The following is a 22,368-nucleotide window of genomic DNA, read 5'->3' on the forward strand; positions in this document are numbered from 1 at the left end:
CCAAGGGCTGAAATCCGCTGCGGCCCGCGGAGCGCTGACTCAGCTGCAGCGTGACTCGAGATCGCCTTGTGCGTGTCAAGAGGAAAAGGTCACATCCTCGCTGCCCGGCTGGAATGACAGGCGAGGCGTCAGCTCCGCTCGCAGGCGTTCCGGGGCAGGGGTGCCCCAGGCAGGCGGCCGGGAGGTCAAGGGACTCCTCCTTATGGCTCAGAGGCACCGGCTGGAAGGGCAGGTCCCAATATCCCCTTCCCAAAACGCAAGAGCGCCCTCCAGCAGCGCGCAAGAGAGCTGGGCACTGGGCACCTGCCAGGCACTTCGGTTTGGGGGCGATGGAGCAGGGGATAAAAGTTTTATGCGAAGCTGTTTCTCCCTCCCCCCACCCCCTTGGATTGGACCCAACCAGGCTTGAAACTCAAACCAGGTGTTGGGAGGGGAACTACATTACAAATGGCAAAGCACTTCGAGCTGTGCAGATGGAAGAGCTAGGGAAGGGCTAGTGCTGATCCCTATCAGTAAATAATTCCGTGCACATCGCTAGCTTCTTCCATTCGGGAATCTCAAAGGCTGGAGCCATCTGTAACTAGTAGAGTATACCTCTATCTCCATCTCTCTATGTATCCTAGGACCTGGGTTCCTCCTCTAACTTATAAGGTTCTACCTTTGTTATTGTATTACAGTAGTGTCTAACATTCAGGCTATTCCCAGCTCTGCCACTGCTTTCCCTGAGTGACCTGGGGCAAATCACTTTGCTGCCCTGTGCCTCGGTTTCCCCATTGTAAAATAGGAATAATAATGACATTGTCCTCCTTTGTAAAGTGCTCTGAGATCCATGGATGAAAAGTGCTACAAAACAGCTAGGTATTCTCATTACGGTGTGAGACATAGCTCATACATAAGGCAAGAGACAGTCCCAAAGAGCTTACATAGGCAAAGGTTGTGCCTACACCGATAACTGAGGGACTACACTTTTGTTGCTCAGAAGTGCTAACCACAACTCCAAGAAAAGTTTGCCACTAGAGGTATCAGGTACCTTTGACATTGTCAGCAGGAGCACTCTACTCTCAAAAACACGCTGCTCATTGGGAGGTAGAAGTATTTTGTCAGCAAGGGCATGTCTTTCCATCTTATTTTAAAATAAGCTATTTCGGAAGAAATACTCTGAAATAGTTTTCTTGAAATAGCACATCTACAGTACAGGGAAGCCTCAAAATTAGTCCAAGGCAGGCTCCCCTAACGTGGGCACACTACCTCAATGTAGAGCCCCAGAAGGCACTGGGGAGTCATTACTCTGAATGGCCCTGGGGAAGAGCTATTTCGAAATAGCAGCAGTGGAGTGTCCACACTACTGCTATTCCAGAATAGGCATTATTCCTCATGGAACGAGACTCACAGAAGTCACAATAAGCTGTCCGTTATTTTGAATTTATTTCAAAATAAGGGAATTGCTGTGTAGACACTCACATTATTTCGGAATAATGCTGCTACGTAGATGCACCCCAAGAGTGTCACAACCAGTAGCTACGTTGCCCGACTTGTTGCAACATGGCCGTGTCGCTAAAAGCTGTGTAGCTCAAAGCCAGCGGGCAGGAGAACAGAAGTGCTATTACCATCATTGTACAGAGAGGGGACGGCTGGGCGGAGAGATAAAGTGACTTTCACAAACTCACACAAGGAGTCTGGAGCAAAGACAAAAGGACTAAGCTCAGATCACCCAAATCCTTAACCAAATTCTCATCCATATGTCAGAATGGTGTGACACACTACATACTACCCTCACTGTGTGCACACACATTCGTGCCAGCCAAAGGCCTGGGACACTGATTTTAAACCCAGTGTGCAGAGCCCGCAATGATGACTGCTTAAGGTGAAGGATCATTCCAGTTAATGGGCAATTGGAGTCTGAGGAACTAAGGCCAGATTACATGCTTAATGGTGCCTTCTAGCCTTCAAAATCTATTAAGCCAGTGTTTCCTGATTTTATTTGGCCACGGAACCCTTTTCAGCTTAAAATAATTTCAAGGAACCCCTAGGGTTCCCAGAGAAAAATTTGGCAAGCAAAAAACAAAAAAAAGAGCCCCGCCAGAATTGGTTGAGCAAAACAACCCGTGCAAAATACTCTGTCTCTTTAAGAGGGGGCGGGGCAATGCCACGTTCTCGCGGAACCCTTACTTCTGCTTTGCGGAACCCTGGGGTTCCACGGAGCACCAATTGGGAAACACTGTATTACGCTATTACAAATCCCTGCAAGCTGCATGGAAACTTTTCAAAGATACCATAATAGAGGCCCAACTTACATGTATAACTCAAATTAAAAAATACAGTAAGAGAACCAAAAAAGTGCCACTATGACATAGCAACCAAGTAAAAGAAGCAGAGAGAGATAAAAAGGCATCGTTTAAAAAGCAGAAGTCAAATCCTAGTGAGGAAAAAAGAAAAGAGCATAAACTCTGTCAAATTAAGTGTAAAAATATAAGAAAAGCCAAAAAGGAGTTTGAAGAACAGCTAGCCAAAAACTCAGAAAACCATTTTGCAATTACTTTTTAAGTACATCAGAAACAGGAAGCCAGCTAAACAACCAGTGGAGCCTTTGGATGACCAACACGCCAAAGGAGCACTCAAAGACGATAAAGTAATTGCAGAGAAACTAAATGAATTCTTTGCTTCAGTGTTCATAGCTGAGGATAATGGGGAGATTTCCAAAGCTGAACCATTCTCAAATAGATAAACTTAACAGTAACAAATCACCAGGACCAAATGGCATTCAACCTAAGAGTTCTGAAAGAACTCAAATGTGAAATTGCAGAACTATTAACTGTGGTTTGTAACCTATCCTTTAAATCAGCTTCCTTACCTAATGACAGGAAGATAGCTAATGTGACGCCAATATTTAAAAAGGGCTCTAGAAGCCGTCCTGGCAATTACAGACCGGTAAGTCTAATGTCAGTACCAGGCAAATTAGTTGAAACAATAGTAAAGAATAAAATTGTCAGACACATGAATTAACATTATTCGTTGGGTGAAAGTCAACATGGTTTCTGTAAAGGGAAATCATGCCTTACTAATTTACTAGAGTTTTTTGAGGGGATCAACAAACATGTGGACAAGGGGAATCCAGTGGATATAGTGTACTTAAATTTCTAGAAAGCCTTTGACAAAATCCCTCACCAAAGGCTCTTACTTTACTTAAGTTGTCATGGAATAAGAGGGAAGGTCCTGTCATGGATTGAGAACTGGTTAAAAGACAGGAAACAAAGGGTAGAAATAAATGGTACATTTTCAGAATGGGGAGGGGTAACTAGTGGTGTCCCCCAAGGGTCTGTCCTGGGACCAATCGTATTCAGCTTATTTATAAATGATCTGGAGAAAGGGGTAAACAGTGAGGTGGCAAAATTTGCAGATGATACCAAACTGCTCAAGATAGTTAAGACCAAAGCAGAATGTGAAGAGCTTCAAAAAGATCTCACCAAACTAAATGATTGGACAACAAAATGGCAAATGAAATTTAACGTTGATAAATGTCAAGTAACATTGAAAAAAATAATCCCAACTATACATACAATATGACAGGGACTAATTTAGCTACAACTCCTCAGTAGAGAGCTCTTGGGAGTCATGGTGGATAGTTCTCTGAAAACATCCACTCAGTGTACAGCGGCAGTCAAAAAAGCAAATAGAATGTTAGGAATCATTAGAAAAAGGGGATAGAGAATAAGACAGAGAATATACTGCCTCTATATAAAACCACGGCACGCTCACATCTTGAATACTGCGTACAGATGTGATTGCCTCATCTCAAAAAAGATATATTGGCATTGGAAAAGGTTCAGAGAAGGGTAACAAAAATGATTAGGGGGTTTGAAATGGGTCCTATATGAAGAGGGATTAAAAAGACTGGGACTTTTCAGCTTAGAAAAGAGGAGACTGAGGGGGGGATATGATAGAGGTCTATAAAATCAAGACTGGAGTGGAAAAAGTGAATAAGGAAAAGTTATTTACTTGTTCCCATAATGTAAGAACTAAGGGTCACCAAATAAAATTAATAGGTAGCAGGTTTAAAACAAACAAAAGGAAGTTTTTTTCACTCCGCGCACAAACTGTGGAACTCCTTGCCAGAGGATGTTGTGAAGACTAGGACTTTAACAGGGTTCAAAAAAGAGCTAGATAGATTCATGGAGGTTAGGTCCATCAATAGCTATTAGCCAGGATGGGCAGGAATGGTGTCCCTAGCCTCTGTTTGTCTGGAAATCGATGACAGGACAGGGATCACGTGAGGATTAGCTGTTCTGTTCACTCCCTCTGGGGCATCTGGCATTGGTCACTGTCGGCAGACAGGATACGGGGCTAGATGGACCGTTGGTCGGACCCAGTACGGCCATTCTTATGTACATGATTTGAGGCTTGGGGCAGCTGTGGGTCTTGGTCTCATGCTGCCTCTCTGTATTTGCTCCTTTGGTGGGAGATTTCAATCTCTTGGTGGGAGGCCTGCAAACAAGAGTGTGGATTCCATTAATAGATCCCATTCCCAGCTGTCATTTTGCTGCTTCCTAGCCATCTGCTCCTATCTGGCCACCACGCCAGCTGTCGTCACTGGTAGCCAGGCAGCAAGCTCCGTTCCCCTGCTACTGCACAGAACACTTTCCAACGCCACTGCCTTCCCCACAACTGACTGGCTGGGCAGCATGTGCAATAGCAGCCCTCCAGGGACAAGACTGAAGGGGAAGGCCTACATCTGTTCCCCAGACCGCTGGATCTCAAAGTGCCCTGCTAGCTCAGTTATGCCAGAGAGGGTAACCCGAGGCTCTGAGAAATGAAGTGTCTCATCCAAGATTCTGCGGCAAATCGGTGCTTGAATTAGGACTAGACCTCAGGTCTGCAGACGGTAACACGCAGGGATGGCTGCTGCCTCTCTTACAGAAGTACTGTCTTCGGTTAGCCAGGAATGCCTCTCAGCAGAAACAAAAGGTCACCCCGTGGATGAGGAGGGTTTGTATTGACTACGGAAATAACAGAAGCACTCCAAGACATTCCTTTGTGTTTTGGAGCATTGTCATACGCAGCGGTGGCTGGTGCCCAATGCAAGTGTAGGGGGATCCGTACCCTTCTCTCCCAAATACTTCACCCTTCTTCCCTATAGTTTGGTCAGATTTTCACACTGATAAACCAGGACGTTGTTGGGGTGCAGAGGAAGGGTTATGATAAACAGAGGCACTTCACAGTAAAGAACTGTGGGTTCCCCTCTAGTTCCTTCAGTGTCTTCTCTGAACCTTCTTGTCTCACTCTCTCTCTTGCCTGCTTGTTGCCTTCATGCCTGCCCACATCCCTTCACCTATGCTCACAATTAGCCCCCCCTTTTCCCCCTCCCGCCACCTTCCTGATGTTCTTCTCTCCCAGCTCTGCCTGCTTTTGTTCAGAAAGCCCCAAGTCTCAGCTCAAACCCTAGCACCCCATCCCACCGGACTCCACCAAGCTCAGCCCCCTCTCTCATGAGAAGGTAAAATTCCCAACCCCTCAGACTATGTCTAGAATGCAGGCTTCTTTTGGAAGAAGCTTTTCCGGAAGAGATCTTCTGAAAAAACTTCCTCCGAAAGAGCGCGTCCACACTGCCAAAGTGCATCGAAAAAGCAATCGGCTTTTTCGAAAGATAGCGGCCGCACTGAATGGATGCTATCTTGCATGTCAGCTGTGGTTACTATGCACGGAGTGGCCACCAGGGCACCAGTGCTTTTTCCTCTTCTGCCGAAAGAACCCCCTCTTCCCCAAACACACACGCCTTTTTCTGAAAGAGCTCTTTTAGAAAAAGGCTTCTTCCTCGTAGAAAGAGGATTACCAATGCTGGAAAACCCCTTTGCTCTTTTGATTTTCTTTCAAAAGAACGCACTTGCAGCGTGGACATAAGTGACTTTTTTTTTCAGAAAAACAGCCGTTTCCCCCAAAAAACTCTGTAGTGTAGACATACCCTTAGGCTGAGACACCCTCTTTCTCCAGCTCTCACTGCTCAGAATCTCCCATGGCTCAGTTCTTCCCCTACCAAGCTCTGAACCTGACGTCCTCTTATAATCCTCTCAGTGCTCCAAGTACCAGCTCACCCAGGCGTGTCCGCACCATTCTTGTGAGCAGGCAGAGAATTCAGTTCCAAGGGTCTGACTCGTCCCCCGAGCAGAGCCCATAGGGAGGGGAGTACAAGATAGCTAAGTGCATGCCAGCCATCACAATATCCTCCGCTCCCTAGGTCTGTTCTTGAGGGATCTTCAATGGAAAACTCCGGGCTGAAATTCTGTCTCCCTTTTAAAGTCAATGGGAGTTTTGCTATTGATACCAGTGGGGCCATGCCTAGATTTTAACATCATTTCAGCCATTGTTAGGAAGACCTGACTTTCTTCAGGGGCAAGGTGACATTTTTTTAAGACCAAGGAGGGTGATTGTTTGCCTGTCAAAGTTGACACTGTTTTGTCTATGCAATAATCATTTCAGTGTTAGTCTGTAATTTAAAAACGAGAAGTCCTATGGCACCTTAAAGACTAACAAAATATATATATATATAACTCATGGGCAAAACCCACTTCCTCTGATGAGTGGAGGAAAAAAAGGGGATTTTTTTCTCCACTCATTTGTGGAAGTGGTTTTGCCCACGAAAGGTCATGATTCTCTCTCTCTAAGATACTACAGGACTACTTTCCCTCCCGTCCCCCAAATATATAGAATCATGAGCTTTTGTGGGCAAACCCATTCACCAGATGAATTGGCGTGTATCTGATGAAGTGAGTTTTGCCCATGAAAGCTCATAATATAGTGTTGTGTGTGGTGTGGTAGCCATGGTGGCCTCAGGATCGTAGGGAACAACTACGCTGCACGCTTATTTCAAAATAAGCAAGTGCGGAATAGTTATTCTGAAATAGCTTATTCCGAAATAGCACATCTAGGCTGTGTCTAGACTGGCAAGTTTTTCCGGAAAATCATCTGCTTTTCCGGAAAAACTTGCCAGCTGTCTACACTGGCTGCTTGAATTTCCGGAAAAGCACTGACGATCTCATGTAAAATCATCAGTGCTTTTCCGGAAAAACTATGCTGCTCCCGTTTGCACAAAAGTCTTGCGCAAAAGTCTTTCGGGAAAAAAAGGGCCAGTGTAGACAGAATAGTACTGTTTTCTGCAAAAAAGCCCCGATTATGAAAAAGGCGATCGGGGCTTTTTTGCGGAAAACCGCGTCTAGATTGGCCACGAATGCTTTTCCACAAAAAGTGCTTTTGCGGAAAAGCATCCTGCCAATCTAGACACACTTTTCCGAAAGTGCTTTTAATGGAAAATTTTTCTGTTAAAAGCATTTTCGGAAATTCATGCCAGTGTAGACGTAACCCTAGACTGCAAGGAAGCCTCAAAATTAGTCCGAGGCAGGCTGCATGTAGATGTACTATCTCGATTTAGAGCACCAGGAGGTACTGGGGAGGAATAACAGAATGACCCTGGTGACGGGCTATTTTGAATCAGCAGCAGTGCAGCATCTACACTTGCCTTATTTCAGAACAGGTCTTATTCCTCATAGAATGAGGTTTACAGATTTTGGAATAAGATGTGTGTAATTTCAAAATTATTTAAAAATAACGGGCTGGCTGTGTAGATGCTCACATTGTTATTTCAAACTAACACTAGTTATCGCAAAAGAACGGTGCAGTGTAGACACACCGTTAAAGAGAGAAGGGAGGGTAAAGTAATACCTTTTACTGGTCCACGTTCTGTTGATGAGAGAGAGGCAAGCTTTGGAGCTACATGAAAGAAACCCTAATTACCTTACCCATTACAAAGATAGCTTCCCCAATTATCACCTCTAATATCATTAGCTCACAGACATTTACCTCCCCCCCCCATCCCCCTTCTGTTCTGAAATTTGATTTGTCCTTTTCATATGTGTTCATTTTTTGATTGTATCCTTTGGTATATATGGTTGTGCCAATTTTCTTCCACAATTTGATCTGAAGAAGTGGGTCTGGCCCACGAAAGCTCATCACCTAATAAACCATCTCGTTAGTCTTTAAAGTGCTACACAGTCCTGTTTTTTGTTTCCGCTACACCAGACTAACATGGCTACATCTCTATTACTGTTTTAACTCCTGTCTCTGCCAGCAGATGGCATTTGGCTTTGCATTCCAAGGATGCTGAGCTGAGGTTAAATAAGTACAGCGGTGGTTAAACACATTACAATAAAGTAATGTCTTTAGTCTGCTAACTCACTTAACAGAAAACCTTACCCGATACTTTCACTTTCTGATGGAGGCTGTTTCATATTTTGTAAGCTAGAGATATATAGCAGCCGTGGATAATGACTTTGATATATTAAACATGTAACGGAGGAAGAGAGTGTGTTGGAGGGTCAGTCTCCTGTTCTTTTTGGAAGAGACGAAGCCTGAAAGCTTCGGTGGGAATTTACTGAAATTTCTCCTAGCAGCTAGGGACTTGGAAACCATTAGCTCTTGCTTGAAGGGTGGGATATGAATGATGATGCAGGATCAGCACAGGTCCTTTGCATTATACAGTGATTAACAGCAAAATAAAGCAGAGGCAGGAGAGTGGAGGTAAGATGGGTCAGCCAAGGAGACAGTCTACGGGGATTTCCTCTGTGCTTTTTTGTATTAGCTTCTGGTTACCCAACCCAAATAAATAGCGCTGACCCAGACTTGTCCTCTAGATTACTCAGAGAATTTCATAAACTCTCCCCTTGCATGCTGTGCCTGCTGCATGTATAACGTATCCTCCAGGGTGGAAAGCTGAGCCCAACCTGCAGGTGCAATTGCTGGCGAGCTGAGTTATCTGAGCTCCAAAGAGGATATTTTTCAGGATTATACACAACTCCCCTCTTTTCCTCCCTCTTTAACGTGATCACCTTTCCAAATGCAAAACCAGGACACATGGCATTGAAAACACTAGGGAGGGCAATTGAATATGTATGTACACATTTTATATTCTATATTTAATAACAATCATTAAAACTGAAATATCAGCTTACCACTGTGTTATGTTCTTCTTTGGACTGCAACGCTAAAGCAGATTCATTTCCACGATTTGGGAACACATGAGGAGTGTAACAGGTCACATGCCACTGGAATGATAATTTATGACTTAGACTGGCAATACCAGTGGTTCTCAAAGTGTGAGTGGAGATCCCAAAATGGGTCGTGGCCAATGTTCCCTGTAAGCTGAGTGCTTGTCCAGCCACTCAAGAGAGAGTCAAATGCCGCCCAGCTGATTAGTAGAGTAGAATGCCCACAGCTAGGTTTTTTTGTTTCTGATGATGGTGCACATTGGTACGTGCCTCGGTGCACATACATTTTATTCCACACATGGATGTAAAAAACTGCACATGGATGGAGAAGATTAGAGGGAATTTTTGTTATCAGAAGGGGGTCGCTAAGCAATGAAGTGAGTGAACCCTTGGGCTGTACCATGTGGGTCACTCATTCTGGGGCTGTGAATGATGCAGTAGTAGCAGGAGTTTGCACTGCGCTGTAGTTGATATGGTTTGTTTTTGACCATTGTTAAGCAGTAAATTTGAACTGTGTTGAGGGGACTCCTGGACAAACCGTCTCTCCTGAAGACATTCAGCCAAGCACTTGAAATCTACATTTCAGGACTGTACAGTCCCACTCAATTAGAGAGGGTGGTCGCACCCCTTTTTCTCCCTCCACAATCCCCATATGCTGCAGTCACATGGCAGACCAAATGACTGCCTAATTTTGTCTTTTGTGAAATTGCTGCATGAAGGCCTGCTCCAAAGCTCGTTGAAGGCCATAGAAAGGCTCTCATGAATGGCACTGGACTTTGGATCAGGCCCTAAATTTCCCTTTTCAAGCTGCAATCATGGGCAGTGAATGCATGGGCCTCTGAATGCCTTCTAATCCTTAAAACACTTTACAAACCATAAATAAAACCTATAATACATATCAACATTTTGACCAGTACACAAAACTTTAGATCATGCATTCAGTGATGGCTTTATTGCATTCTCTTTTCAGCACAATTTGACTTCCTGGAGAATGTCTATCCTTTTAATAACTTTAATCCTTCCAGCAGTGGTGGTATATAGGCTCACCTGTACTGTCAGGATACATCTACACAGCAGCGTTATTTCAGAATAATTGACGTTATTCCAAAACAACATAGTCCGTGTCTACACAGCAAGCCATTATTTCGACATTATGTCAGGCTGAAGGACTTCTTACTCCAACTCCTGTAACCCTCATTTTACAAGGAGTAAGGGAAATCGGAGGAAGAGTGTTCTGTCTCGGACTTCCTGCTGTGCAGACAGCACCAAAAGCTGAAATACGCAATTTCAACTTCAGCTACGCAATTGACGTAGCTCAGGTTGTGGAGCTTATTTCGGCTTTAGCCCTGCTGTGTAGATGAGCCCTCAGTGCAACCAGCACTAAAGGAACATTTTTTAAAAACCCAAACATCTAAAGCTCAGTCATTCTGAGTAAAGTGTATTTGATCTTTTCTTCAACAGAAAGCAGTATTCACCACAAAATGAAATCACAGCAGTTAGCTTCTGGAATTCCCTGCGGGGAAAGAAATCAATATCACTCTTTACTTAGTTCATTCCAATGATGTTATTCTTGTTAACTCACACAGTAGGTCTGGTTCCTTTCCAGTCACAGAGGCTACAGGAGACTGTGGATATTGGCTCCTGCCATGCAAAAAAAGAGAGACAGGGGGAAATAAATATAAACCCCTCAAATTCTGCCTTTTGGTGAGTTGCAGAGCCGGCCAGGTGGAATCAGAGGGGAAAGAACTCATGCAAGCAACTTCCTTGCCTCTCATGGTCTTCATCTTTGCCTCTTTCCCCCATGCTTATCAGCTACTCTGTGGGCATGCAGAAGAGGTATTCTTGGGACTGCCAGGAGCTATTTGATCCCCAGAGTGGAGAAGGACTGGTCCCAAATAGGCCTAATAGAAAAGTTATTTAAGGCTTTGTCTATATTTCCAAGTTTAAAACACTGTAACTTGTTGTGCTCGGGTGTTTTCTCACACCCGTGAGCAAGAAAGTCACAGCGCCGTAACTCACCAGTGTAGATGGGCCCGAAGAAGTTCCTGTATAGACTTTCCTCTGCTGGAAAGTGCTGGAAAGGCTTGTGGGTCTTCTCTCTTCTTTCACCTCCCCCAACTCAGGTTATGTCTATACTGCAGAGTTTTTTCGGATAAATGGCTGTTTTTCCAAAAAAACTTCACTTATGTCCACACTGCAATTGTGTTCTTTCAAAAAAAAAAAAAAAAAAAAGAACAGATTTTTTTTCCAACATTGGTAAACCTCTTTCTACAAGGAAGAAGCCTTTTTCCAAAAGAGCTCTTTCGGAAAAAGGTGTGTGCGGACAGGGAAGAGGGAGTTCTTTCGAAAGAAGAGGAAAGAGGAAAAGGCACAGGTGCCCTCGTGGCCACTTCATCCATAGTAATCACAGCTTAAATGCGAGATAGCGTCCATTCAGTGTGGACGCTATCTTTTGAAAAAGCAGATCACTTTTTTTAATGTGTTTTTGCTGTGTAGACACTCTCTTTTGGAAGAAGTATTTTTGGAAGATCTCTTCTGGAAAAGCTTCTTCCGAAAGAAGCCTGCAGTCCAGACATAGCCTGAGTTGCCTTTCGGGGCTAAGGTGAAATGGGAGATTCCAAACCCACTGACTGCTTTAATTCCCAACATCAATATCAGAAGCACCCGACCCCTTTGTAAACAATATCATTAGTTACGACGTTTTGGCTAATTTCTCGCTAACCATGACAGTAAAGAGACAGTTCCCTTGTTTTCTTATGGTTACCTGTCTGAGGAGCGGTAGCAGAATTTTAGGGCCTTTCATAAGAACAGCCATACTCACTTATTTTCTGTTCTGTTCCTAATGGTTCCTAACATTGTTCGCTTTCTTGATTGCTGATGAACACTGAGCAGACGTTTTCCGAGAACTATCTACAACAACTCCAGGATCTCTTTGTTGAGTCGTAACACCTATTTTAGACCCCATCATTTTATACGTATAGTTGGGACAATGTTTTCCAATGTACAGTAAAACTCCAATTGTTTGGCATCCAGTGGTCCAGCATTCCTGATAGTCCGGGACCAACTGGAACCCGGAAGTGCTCCGGCCAGCTGGACAACTGGAGCTGCCCAGCCACCGGCTTGCAAGCGGCGGTGGAGGAGAGGGGGTGAGAGGCAGACAGCTGTTTAAGGCGGGCGGGCGGGGGTGTCGGCGGGGAACAGCGTTGCGGGGAGGCAGTGGAAGCTTGTAAGTGGGGAAACCCAGCCTCCGGCTTGCAAGCGGCGGCGGCGGCGAGGGGGCGAGAGACATGCCTGCCTTAAACAGCTGCCTGCCTCTTGCCCCCTCTCTGCCGCCGCTGCTTGCAAGCTGGCGGCTGGTTTTCCCTGCTTGCAAGCTGGCTGTGCGGGGCTTCCACCGCCTCCCCGAAACACAGCGGCGGGTTTGCCCCTCACCGCGCCGTTCCCCGCCGACACCATCCCCCACGCAGTGCGGGTCCCGGCAGACCCATCACAGCACCCCTCTGGAGTACCTCCGTATACTCCGGCATATCCGATAATCCGGCACCCCCTGGGTCCCAAAGGGGCTGGATTATCGGAAGTCTACTGTACATTCTTTTGAATCTGTAACACAGAATTTGCCATTGTGTTGCCCAGTCACCTGCTTTAGCAAGATCCCTTTGTAACTCTTCATAGCCTGCTTTGGACTTAACTATCTTGAATAATTTTGCATCTTCTACAGACTTTGCTACCTTACTGTTTACTTTTTTCTAGTTCCTTTATAAATACGTTGAACAGCGCTGGTCCCAGTACAGATCCCCAGGGGTACGTCTAGACTACAGGGTTTTGTCGACAGAAGCTTTGTCGACAGATACTGTCGACAAAGCTTCTGTCGACAAAGAGCGTCTAGACTACATTCAGTTCTGTTGACAAAGCAAGCTGCTTTGTCGACAAAACCCTGTAGTCTAGACACAACCCTACATGCAATAACACCTTCTGTCAACAGAACTCTGTCGACAGAAGGCGTTATGCCTCGTAAAATGAGGTTTACCAGCGTCGACAAAACTGCTGAGTTCTGTCGACGTTATGTCAACAGAACTCAGTGGTAGTGTAGACGCAGGTATGGTTTTGTCGACAAAACTTTGTAGTCTAGACACACCCCAGGGGACCCTATATTTATCTCTTTCCATTCTGAAAACTGACCTTTTATTCCTCCCCTTTGTTTGCTGTCTTTTACCAAGTATCAGAAGGGGTAGCCGTGTTAGTCTGGATCTGCAAAAACAACAAGAAGTCCTGTAGCACCTTATAGACTAACAGATTTGTTGGAGCAAAAGCTTTCGTGGGCAAAGACCCACTTCGTCAGTGGAAATTCCAGAGGCAGGTATAAGTATACAGGCATAAGAAAAGAGTTCCAATCAAGAGTAATGTTAGAGATAAGGAGGTCAATTCAGTCAGGGAGGATGAGGCCCAATTCTGGCAGCTCATGCTAATGAGTGACTCAGAGGCGTAAGGATCTTGCGCAAAACGGTTTTTTTTTTACGCAAAACAGAAGTGGCTAAAGTGCTTCTTTTTGTACAAAAACCACTTGCACAAAAAGAAACAGCAGAAAATATGCTAATGCTATTGCAACTTATGCTAATGAGTCCCTCATTAGCATATTTTCTGCCGCAAAAACTCAGTGTAGACAATGCCTTAGTGTAATTTATTTACATGTCACACTCCAGTCCTTGAATGGAGTGGTCACAAACAGCATGCAGGCAGTCCCCTCTGAGAAATCTCAGCGTGAACACCACTTTGTAGTTCTTAGGAAGCCACTCTGCATCCAAAATTGACTTTATTGAGATTAGGGCACAGAACAAATTCTCTTGTTATTTGTTGCAGCTCCCCCCAAAGAATATCCATGATAACTAGAGCCCTGTGTGGATGCAAAATTTGTATCCACATCTGCAAAAACGATCTGTGGATATCCAAAGCAGCAGATGCGGACACCTTTGGATATACAGTGGATATCAGCAAACGGATGTGGAGATCTGCAGATCGCTGCAGTTTTGCAGGGTGCTAATCATAACACTAGCAACAATACAGCATTTCTTCAAAGACTGAACACGGCTCACACTCTTGGGTATGTCTAGACTGCATAGCTATTTCTAGCTACCGGAGATGTCCCGAAATAGCTATCCCGCACCCAAGGAATGCAACCACTATTTTGAAATAATTTTTGAAATAACGGATGCGCTATTTCGGCATCCCTGTAAACCTCATTCCATAAGGAATAAGGGATGTCTCAAAATAGTGCTTTATGTCGAAATCTGGCACTGTGTAGATGCGCCAAATTTGAAAATACCCTACTTTGAAATAAAACTGAAATAAGATTTGCAATTTGCGGGGGTCAAATAGGGTCTCTTATTTCGATTTGCAGTGTAGATGTACCCAAAGTGTTTTTTGCCAGATTATGTATACCAGTGCCACCTAGTGACTCCTGAAATAACATTAGGCAGTTATGTACAAATAGCTCCAGAGCCAGCGAAATACACCTGGCCTTCTGGGCTCCGGAAGGCTGCCGCTTCCTGCTCCATGACACATCAGCCTATTCAGAGAATAGGCCAGCTGACTCCAGTGCAAATTGCAAAGCTGCAAATCATCTCCTCACTCAGGCTGCAGGTGGAATGATCTACAGGCTTGGAGCCATGTCGGAGACCTGGTATGAGACAGATGTTCCAAATTTCTTCTAACCAAATTAAAAGCCCCCGCAGAAGTGGGAGGGCGTACCTGGCAGGCTCTCGCTCTAGGAAATGAGATGGCTGAGACCGCAATCCAGAAAAGCACTTAAATGCATGTTTAAATGTAAGCGTGCATGTTGATCAATTGACTGCAGGGAAACTCTTCGGATGTTCAAAGTTATGCTCACGATTAAATGCTTTGTTGGATCAGAACCTCAGATTCCACCACTTATTGTCCGGTCTGTCCCTGGGGCCTTTCAGCGCAATATTGATTTTGCTTTGGAACTTGCAATCCAATGTTGTGTTTTAATTTAGAACAGAACAGTAATTAGAGCTGCAAAATATCTTCTCCATTTCCTGTTTCACAGAAGGCATCCCCTTGCTCTTTCTCCCTCCCGGGTCTTCCTAACAGGTAAAGGAGCATATCAGTCCGATGAGTCAGCCTCATGAGGTCTCCGAATGCCATACTGAAAAGAAAAAAAAGCACAATCATCTGCCAGCACTTCCACAGCTGTGGCGGCAGCCAGTGAAGAAAGACTACTGACACTGCTGCTTCTTTATGGCTGAGGATGTGATGCACTGAGCAGTAGCCATGTTCCAGGGGTAGCAATTCAGCTGACGTGACAGTGATGAAATGTACAGAAAAATTCATCACTGCATTACAGCCAATGTTCCCTGACAGCTGAACGCTTGGGCGGCCACCCACCAAAGATGCAAAAGCCACCCAGCGGATTGGCAAAGTTCCCACAGCTGTCTCCAGGCGGCAGCATGTGTTTCTTTTGGTGGTGCACAGCCACACGTTCAGCGCACATACATTTTATTCCACACATGGATGAAAAAAAGAAGAGGGAACATTGACTGGGATGATGGGTGACCCCTCTGATTTCAGTGTCTCTATATCAGGGATGGCCAAACAGGGCTCAGGGCTTCAGCCCCACTCCCACTGAAGCCCTGAACCCCAGCAGGGCCCCAAAAGCCCCCTCTTTGCTGGGTAGAAACTCCTAGTCCTGCCACCCTACTGCAGTGCCACCCGTGAAGAACGGGGAGAAGTTAGGGGAGGAGCTTCTGCTTGACCACCCCAGCTCTATGCCGTCATACGACCGGAATAACACAGCGGTGAGGTAGATCTACAAAGTTTTCTCAAGAACATGCCTGTCCTGGCACTGCAGACTGTGTTGCACCCCAGAAGCGGATGGTAACAGATCCAGCTACTTTGGTGGGGGAGCAAAGAGTGCACAGGGCTCCGTGCTCTACTCCTGCCCCAAGCATTAGCACTCCCATTGGCTGGGAACCTGCCCAGGAGATGCTCGAGGTCAGCCCCTCCTGCCCCAGTCCCGATTCCCCCAAATCTCAAGCCCTCTCCTACATGCCAAAGCTCCATGCTCAGTGCCACCCCGTAGCTCACGCTCTAGTCAAGTTACGTTGGGTCGCAGCATGGACAATTTTCTTAAACTGGGTCACGAGAAAAAAAAAAAAGCTTGAAAACCCCTCATCTAGGGTGCGCCTGGGACGTCCACGTCTTTGCAAAGTCATCAGTTCACCAAGAACTGCCCTGTGCCAACCCTCATGTGTCAAGATGTAAATTGATTTCCTGAGAGGGCTAGGAAGGAACACCCTCCTACCAGGAATTCCCAGTGGCTACTGGACTCTATTGGCTTTCTCTAATGGGCTCTACTGCAGGCCAGATGCGGTGGTAAACAGCAACAGCTATACAAGGTGGGATATACCGGGGCATATAAAGACCCCCAACTCCTGCTGATTAGAGATGGTCAAAAATTTCTAGTGAAACTTTTTCCTCTAGAAAGTTCATTTTTATTTAAGAGAAAACCCAGTCGTGGGAAGCGACTGCTTTCCTTGAAAACATAAAAAACAAGAATTTAGCCAAAAAGTGAGGTGGTTTGGTTTTCAGTTTTTCATTTCAGTCCATTTTCATCTACATTTTCTGCAGGGGATATAACCCTTTTCCCTGCCAGCTCTGGTAAGGCCTTGCAATGACACACCAGCACTTTGCTGATGTGAGCTTATTTGGAAAATTTCAGCCCTAACGCATACATGACAAATGCTTGTGCGATTTCATTGCCACACCATGGATTTGTGTGGATTAGGAAAGAGGCTGACTAGGTTAGGACTAGCTATGTCACCTCATCACAACAAGACCATCTTCTTAGGATTAAGGATCTTAAATATCGGTTAATTGAATAATAGATTAACCTCATGAAATTTTATCTGTTACAGGCAGTCCCAGGGTTACGTACAAGATAGGGACTGTAGGTTTGTTCTTAAGTTGATTCTGACCAGCAGTGGCTGAATCAGGACGCCTGGGGCAGAGCAGCTGGGGTGCTGCCGGGTTGGTCCAGTAGCGCCCAGAGCGGCGCTATGGGACCAACCGGCAGCGCCCCAGCTGCTGTACCACAGGCGTCCGGAGCAAAGCCACGGAGCACGGGGTCCGCTGCCCGCATGTTCCGCCGCTTTGCTCCCCATCCCCCTGGTCTGCAGACCAGGGGGACAGGGAGCAAAGCAGAGCAAAGCCCCGGAGCCCGAGGGCAGCGCCGCTTTGCTTCCTCTCCCTGGTCTGCTGGAGACCAGGGAGAGGGCCCCGTTTGTAACTGCGGATCCAACGTAATCGGATCTGCGTAACTCGGGGACTGCCTGTACTTGACTATTCTATAGTCCCCAGGAGCGGGGCCTGCAGCTAGTGTGCTCCGGCCCCACTCCCGAAGAGCCCCCGTCACTCCATGCTCCTGCCTCTGTGTCAGTTTAAAAAATAGTTCCTCTCGTGAACCAGCTGCCTGTCACCCCATGCTGCTGCCTCTGATACAGAGGCAGTGGTGCAGGGTGGGGCGGCTGAGCTCCTGGACCTGGCATGAGCCGGAACTGAGCCAGGCTGCCTGTCTTCCTGGCTCCTAATACGCTTTAACTGCACAGCTGGAGTAGGTCCAGGATCCAGTTCAAGCCAGGACTGAGCTGGGCTGCTGGCAAGCCTGCTAAAAAATTTACTGGCAAGGGGAGAGAGAATGTGTGTAGTCTATAGCATTAACCTATAAGCATTTGTTTATCGGTTAATCAACTACACTATTACATCCTCACTTAGTATAGACGCAGGTTAACACTATTTCCCTCACTTTAACTGGTCATGTTTAATCCTGGGGAAAACAAGACTGTGGTTAGGTCACAGTTAACCAACCAAACCTTATCGTCACTGTTTTTTGTAATGTTTAGGAATCCTGTGAGACATGATTCTCCATTGTCTTGTATCTTATGTAGCCATTTATATATGTGCAAAGCGGATACGCAGCGTTACCATACTTTATAATCACTTTGCACAGGAGCAAATGACTACCATTAGTATCAGACAGCAGAGAAAACAAGGACAAAGAGACTTATGAGACAGCTGTCAATCACTCCCATGGTATAATTAGAACTGGTGAATACCTGATTTTTGCTGTGGGGGCTCAAAGAAAAAAATCCTCTAAAAATGTTGGTTAGTTTCAAACAGATACTGAATGGGGGGGAGGGGGAACCAAAACAAAAATAAAATGTAATGTTAGCCCAAGCACAAAGACATTAAACAAATTCTGGCTTTTGTTTTGATTTCTGCCAATTTTTGGATCCAAGATCAAGATTTCTTGGGAGATTGTTGCATTGAAGGGTGGGGACTCATCTATTAAAAATAAGCTAAACCTTTCAACACATTATCATTTAGAAACAAAAAGCTGAAAAATTTGACTTTGAAACGAGTTTGATAGTTTTAAAGAAAGTCCTTTTCTTCCCACCAAAACTATTCACGGAATTTGACTTCAATTCCCAGTACTTTTAGTGCCCTGAAGTCCCCTCCTCCCAACTCTATTAATAATTCACCCTAAAGGGGCATAGTTTACCCATAATCTGTTCTCTTTCCAGATCCCACTTGTTTGCTTTTAAAGGGAACATTCCCATGGTGTGTTAAAGCATGCCCTTATTCAGAAAAAACCCCCACACCTTATTGGGAGAAAAATGCCATCAGCATTTGACAACACAGAAAAGGATAGTTTGTGCTGTTTTTGTACCTGAAGATTTTTCAGTACCACAGGGGCAGAATGTGGGTCTGAGACAGAGCAGGTCAACATTTTGAGTTCAACTTTCCCCCCAAATTGCCTTATTAAAAAAAAAAAATAGAGTAAACAAACTCCCCCCCCCCCCCACACACATTTTAAGTTCTCATTTTTTTGTATTTTGCCTCTTCATTTGCTCCTCATTTTCAATGCAAAGTGAGAAGGGGATCAAAAAGAACAGAGATGACATAAAGCTACAAATTAAAACAAAAGAAACATTTGAAAAAACCCCAAATATTTTCAGTAACATTTCAATGTTTTTAAACTGAAACATTCTTTTGAAATCTGCCCAATATGAATTATTTCAAACATTTCTGGGGGGAAATGATGTCATTTTCCAACCAGCTCAAATAAAGCAGGAGACTGTACACACAAACCTTGCTCCTCAGCTGAAAAGCTGCACAAAGTTTCTGTGGGAAACATAATTGTTTGTTCTGATGATCTTCAGCTTCAACTCACTCAAAGCACATTTCTATGTGGATTTCACAGTCTGATTTTTTTTTTGCCTTATGCCACATGGAGGTTCAGGTGACGTATCAGATTTATCTGGACATCTCTCACTTAATCATTTCCCTGTCATTGCGGGGCCTCAAAGCACTCAGTCCCTCCTGTTCTTTGCCTGTGACAGGATAGGAGGCTGTAATACGGAGGTCTAATTTCGGTGGTTGATTTAATGTGTGAGTGTGCGGTGGTATTGGAGGCTTGTGATTCACAGGAGATCAGACAAGATGGACTCTTTTGACCTTATACTCTCAATGTACGCAGAGATATTTCCTCCAGATGTACTTCTTTTCCCATTGTGAGGGCTGATTAAAAGCAGTCTCTCAATCATACTGCAGTGCAGTTTACAGAGTTATGGTAAGACGTTGCCAGGTGGCCAGTCTGATAACAAAAGAGGGGCCTTTAATTTTTTTCATCTGAGTCATCTCAAATGTCACTGTCATTTTCATATCAAAGGAATGCCAAGAGGGGATATTTCAAAGTTTTCCCTGACCACTGGTTGCCTGATGATTCTACGTCAGGGTTTTCACAATTGACTTTAAAATAAAGTTTTTATGTTTAGAACGCAAGCATGACCAATTTTTTTTTTTGAAAGCCACAGAAATTCCCACTTACTACACTGTACCTAGAAAGATGAAAAAAGAAATCCTAAGCCTTCTTTTAAACTGAAACGTGGGCCAGTTTAGGAACAGTAAGGAAGCCCATCCAAGTCAAACTCTCACCTGACTTGGAACACTTTTAGAACTACAATGAAAAAAATTGTAAGTCACAAGAAGGAAATAGCACAGGAATACAGCGTGGTTTCTTGATACAGGTCTTAGGGGCAGATCCATACCTGGTGTAAAGCAGCATTCCTCCTTTGACTTGAGTGGAGCGTCTCCACTTTACACCAGCTATATGCCTACATGTGTATGTAGGCTTGCAGATATCGCTGTTGCCAGCTTTTGGAATTATATTATGAATCTTGTGACACTTGGTGATATTCTTAAAGCCACAGCTCCTGGAATCATAATATTACTGGGGAAAAAACCTCATCTTTATTTAAACTAAACAACAACCAACAACAAAAATCTGAGTTTTGTGGTTAAGCAGCAAAACCGGAAAATATGAACCCCACAGCTTCAAAAGCCCACAGACAAAACTCACAGTTAGTGTGACTTCAAAATCATGAGATTTAAAACTAATCATGATTTTGAATGCTTAGGGTAGATAAAACTATGTATACATATTAATGCAGCTAAACAATGTTATACTAATAAGTACCAGATACCCCACTACTCCTAAAGATTAACATTTGTATTTTCTGATTGTTCATGCCTCTGTAATTCTTACAGATATTTCTGGGATGAAATTTTGAGGAAGGGGGAATGTGCTCATCACAAAGGATCAATCTCTACACACATTTTTGTGTTTTACTTTATTTGAATACAGTCTGTTCATAGAGAGATGCTTTTCCACAACCCACAAGTTCATAACACCCCTACTCTGGTTAACCCACCAGTATTGCAGAACAGGCAGTCCCCGGGTTACATGGATCTGACTTACCCCGTTTGTAAGTAGGGATCCGATGTGAGGCAACCCCGCACTAGCTGCTTCCCCCCAGCAGACCAGGGAGACGCGAAGCTAGCGCCCCCGCCAGCAGACCAGGGAGACGCGGAGCGGCTTTTCTCAGCAGACACCTCAGCTTGAGAATAAAGGACCGAGGGAAGTGAGGTGTGGGAGAATAACTGAGCTCTGGAGAAATGTTTGGCTAGAGTTTCCCCTACAATATGTACCAGTTCCGACTTACATACAAATTCAACTTAAGAACAAACCTACAGTCCCTATCTTGTACGTAACCCAGGGACTGCCTGTATTGCAAACCAAGACTCCCATCACTAGGTCCACGGGTTGGAGGCTGAAGCAGATATTCTGTATAAAAATGAGTCCATTATGCCTCTTATCACAGAGTTAAGCAAATGAGGCCAGGACTTACGAAGGTCCTGTGTGGTGACACTAGGGACATCACAGAGTCAGTAACTCACAAAAACGTACTTCCTTCATCAAGTGCCAATAGGGTACTCGGGTTGGCATAAAACAAGATATGGTTTAGGGGCCTGGTTTAAGGAGTTTGCAAGCCACAGTAGATTCCTGTATCAGAGAAGGCTGGCATAAGCTCCTAGCAGCTCACACAGAGAGGATTGATAAGGCTGTTCCCACTGATAAGGATTTTCTGGATTCAAGTGCCTCAGCTGGATTATGCAAATGGAAAAATGGCATCTGCCCAGCTACCTCCAAACAACCATCTGCAGATGGATCACATGGCCAATGGGCCAGATTCGACCCACAAGATGATGCTGTCTGCTCCTGAATGTGCACAGACTTTTTCCACAAATGCCTTACTCAGAGGCTGCCATGTTGATCTGCTCAGTATGGGAGACATCACGCGGTGCAGAGACCGTCATTTTGGAAAATTGGAGGAAAGAGCAAGTCTCAAAATGGCATCATGCAGGCAAAAAGTAAGGGAACTCCTGTTCTAGTGGGAGAATCCAGATCTATTAGCCTATCATGTGGACAAAGGGACCTGGAATTTTTCTTCCCCAAATCCCAAACAGCACATTTATTTTGACGAGAAATGCAGCAGTTGCACATCTGGACTGACTTGTTTTTAAAATAAAACCATAATGGGAATTATTTTAAACTAGTGCACTCAGAATGAGACTATCAAATGTGTCTCAAGTGACTTAGGAGCATGAGTGCCATTGAAAACCAGAAGGATGTGAGCTCCTAAATTGTTTAGATGCTTTTGAAAACGTCACCTTATGTGCATTTTGCATGCACCTGCACCTGCCACAGATATATTAAGGTTGCGATTTTGGAAGGAGACCAAGTCATCTGGGTTCTGTCTTCCATGGATTTGGGTGCATAATTCACTTAGGTCCCTTTGAAAGTGCCAGCCTAAACTGTTATGGCACTGTTATGTTAAATCAAACCATTAATCTGCAAAAAGTTTATACAATGGCCCATATTTTTTATTTTGGAGTCTTTGTGCTTCATTGGGACAAATAG

At 44.7% G+C, this 22,368-nt stretch overlaps 1 protein-coding gene across 4 annotated transcripts in view; it reads right to left on the reverse strand.

Annotated features, from left to right (window-relative positions):
• Positions 1-14,760: 14,760 nt before the first annotated feature.
• Positions 14,761-22,368, reverse strand: part of CD93 (CD93 molecule) — a 29,052-nt gene continuing 21,444 nt past the window's right edge. For all 4 annotated transcript variants that reach the window (XM_075925739.2, XM_075925738.2, XM_075925736.2 and 1 more), the window contains one exon: positions 14,761-15,195. In XM_075925739.2, the coding sequence (XP_075781854.2) occupies positions 15,057-15,195 (139 nt within the window). In that variant the 3' untranslated portion in view covers positions 14,761-15,056. The remainder of the gene's footprint in view (positions 15,196-22,368) is intronic.

Source organism: Pelodiscus sinensis, chromosome 3 (assembly GCF_052426305.1).
Source record: "Pelodiscus sinensis isolate ZL-2025 chromosome 3, ASM5242630v1, whole genome shotgun sequence".
In the NCBI taxonomy this organism is placed as follows: domain Eukaryota; kingdom Metazoa; phylum Chordata; order Testudines; family Trionychidae; genus Pelodiscus; species Pelodiscus sinensis.